We start from the raw sequence: 1,785 nt of genomic DNA, 5'->3' as shown, positions 1-1,785 counted from the left end.
AGTTATATCGAGGTTGCGTCGATAATCGACATTAGATGAATCATATATCATACATCTGTGGTTCTTATATTGTAGTGCTTAGCACTAAGTGCGATCAAAGGGGTCTTTTGCAGTTTCTATTCCATGAAAACCGTGTGACATCACACGCAAACACGTTCTTAATATTGAACTCTCCCTCGTCGTTGTCGGGATTAAACCGTTTCAGACTGAACTCATTGCCATTGAGGTCTACAGGACAAACTTGTGTAGTGGAGCGGGGAAAGACACTTGTATCGAGTTGCCGTGTCGGTTGGCTCAAACCCTCCGTTAACTGGTTGCAACTCAACCTCCATACGAGGCGGGGACGCCGATTGGGCGTGCTCTGCGGAGCTTGCGCTCCTACCAGCTCGAAGGCACAAGTGAGCAGCTCCATAATCCGGGCACAGCGAGCTTCGCCGCGGGACCAAACCAGGATGTCATCTACGTAGAGTATGACTTGGCCAGGACCATCACTCCGATAGACCTCGGGGAGGGCTCTCGCCAGCAGCGAGTGAGCCGCGAAGCCCCACAGGAAGCTCGACCCTTTGAAACCCATCACCATCTTGTCATGAATGGCGTAGGCCACTGACCCGTCGGCCGCATAATAACTGAAAGCGAAATACTTCCGACTATCTTGGCTGTATCGGAGATTGTAGTATGCACTTCGGATATCCACGCTACCGAAATGAATTGGGCCTGAGGGAATCTCCGAAATGCACTGATTCGGAGTAGTTTGGTATGTCTTCCATACTGCGGGGAGGTCTGCTACACATTCGTTGATACCCCTCGCGTCGATAACAAGCCTGTATTGCTTCTCGACGTTCTCGACCGTGAGCTCATCTACCGCGCCGCCGCTAGACTTCGGGACCAGGAAGGCTGGATTCACCCAAGCTTCCAACCGATCGACTTCGGCCCGTGAAACCCTTCGGACGACGTGTGCTTTTTCCAAATTCTCCACTATCATCTCCATGGCAACCATCTCCACCGTGCCACATGCGTAGGGCCGTCTGGGGCGGGGACGAACTGCTCCCGGCTTGAGTTTGACCTCGACCTCCGGGAAACTCCACCCCTCGAGGCGTCGGGCAATCTCTTCCTTAGAAGGAAGTGGAGCCTCGTCCCTTTCGAAGGACGGATCCATGGCAGCATACTTCTTCCCTGCTAGCCCAGCTGGCGCTCCGGGTGTACTCCAGGACACCAATCTGACCGATACACCCATGGCTTTTAAGAAGACTGTTGAGTCCCCCACTGCGATCTCGGCTCCCATCTTTCTCAGCGAGCCTAGACCAAGAAGGATGGCCGAAGAATCTACCACGGCCGGATTGAGGTCAGTGGCCACCTGCACCGTTAAGTGGAACCTGTACCACTTCCCATCGTTGCCACCAACCATCGCCGGTAGAGCGACTTCCCCGACCACGTTCACTGTACCACCCTCCCCTGCAGCTTCCAAGACCACCGGGCTTCCGTATGTTCTCACTTCAAGTCCCAGTCTCGAGATAAGCTGCGCTGAGGCCAGGGTGCACTCACTACCGGTATCCAACAATAACAAAGCCGGCGTTTGATTCGCACTCCGTCGTCCTTCCAGAAGGGCCTCGATCCCTACCAGACCTTGCCGGCCCTTCGCGCATGTCACAAAGGTTTTACCCGCCTCCACTACGGCCGACCCGTTAACCGCCGGGCCTCTAGGGAGACGGCCTTCTAACGGCCTGAACCATGGAGGACGCTTGCTCGCATTCGCCGGATTCTCCCAACATAACGCGTCGGAGTGCT

At 54.9% G+C, this 1,785-nt stretch overlaps 1 protein-coding gene across 1 annotated transcript; it reads right to left on the bottom strand.

The window, feature by feature from the left end:
* Window positions 1–382: 382 nt before the first annotated feature.
* Pmar_PMAR027488 (hypothetical protein) lies at window positions 383–1,405 on the bottom strand (the record flags this gene model as incomplete). The annotated part of the gene is made up of 1 exon (XM_002781231.1): window positions 383–1,405. A coding segment is annotated over one exon (1,023 nt), but the record flags the coding sequence as incomplete, so codon positions are not given.
* Window positions 1,406–1,785: the final 380 nt, after the last annotated feature.

The sequence above is a fragment of the Perkinsus marinus genome, assembly GCF_000006405.1.
Source record: "Perkinsus marinus ATCC 50983 genomic scaffold scf_1104296943174, whole genome shotgun sequence".
Taxonomy (NCBI): Eukaryota; Perkinsozoa; order Perkinsida; family Perkinsidae; genus Perkinsus; species Perkinsus marinus.
This window is presented reverse-complemented; position numbering and strand designations above follow the sequence as displayed.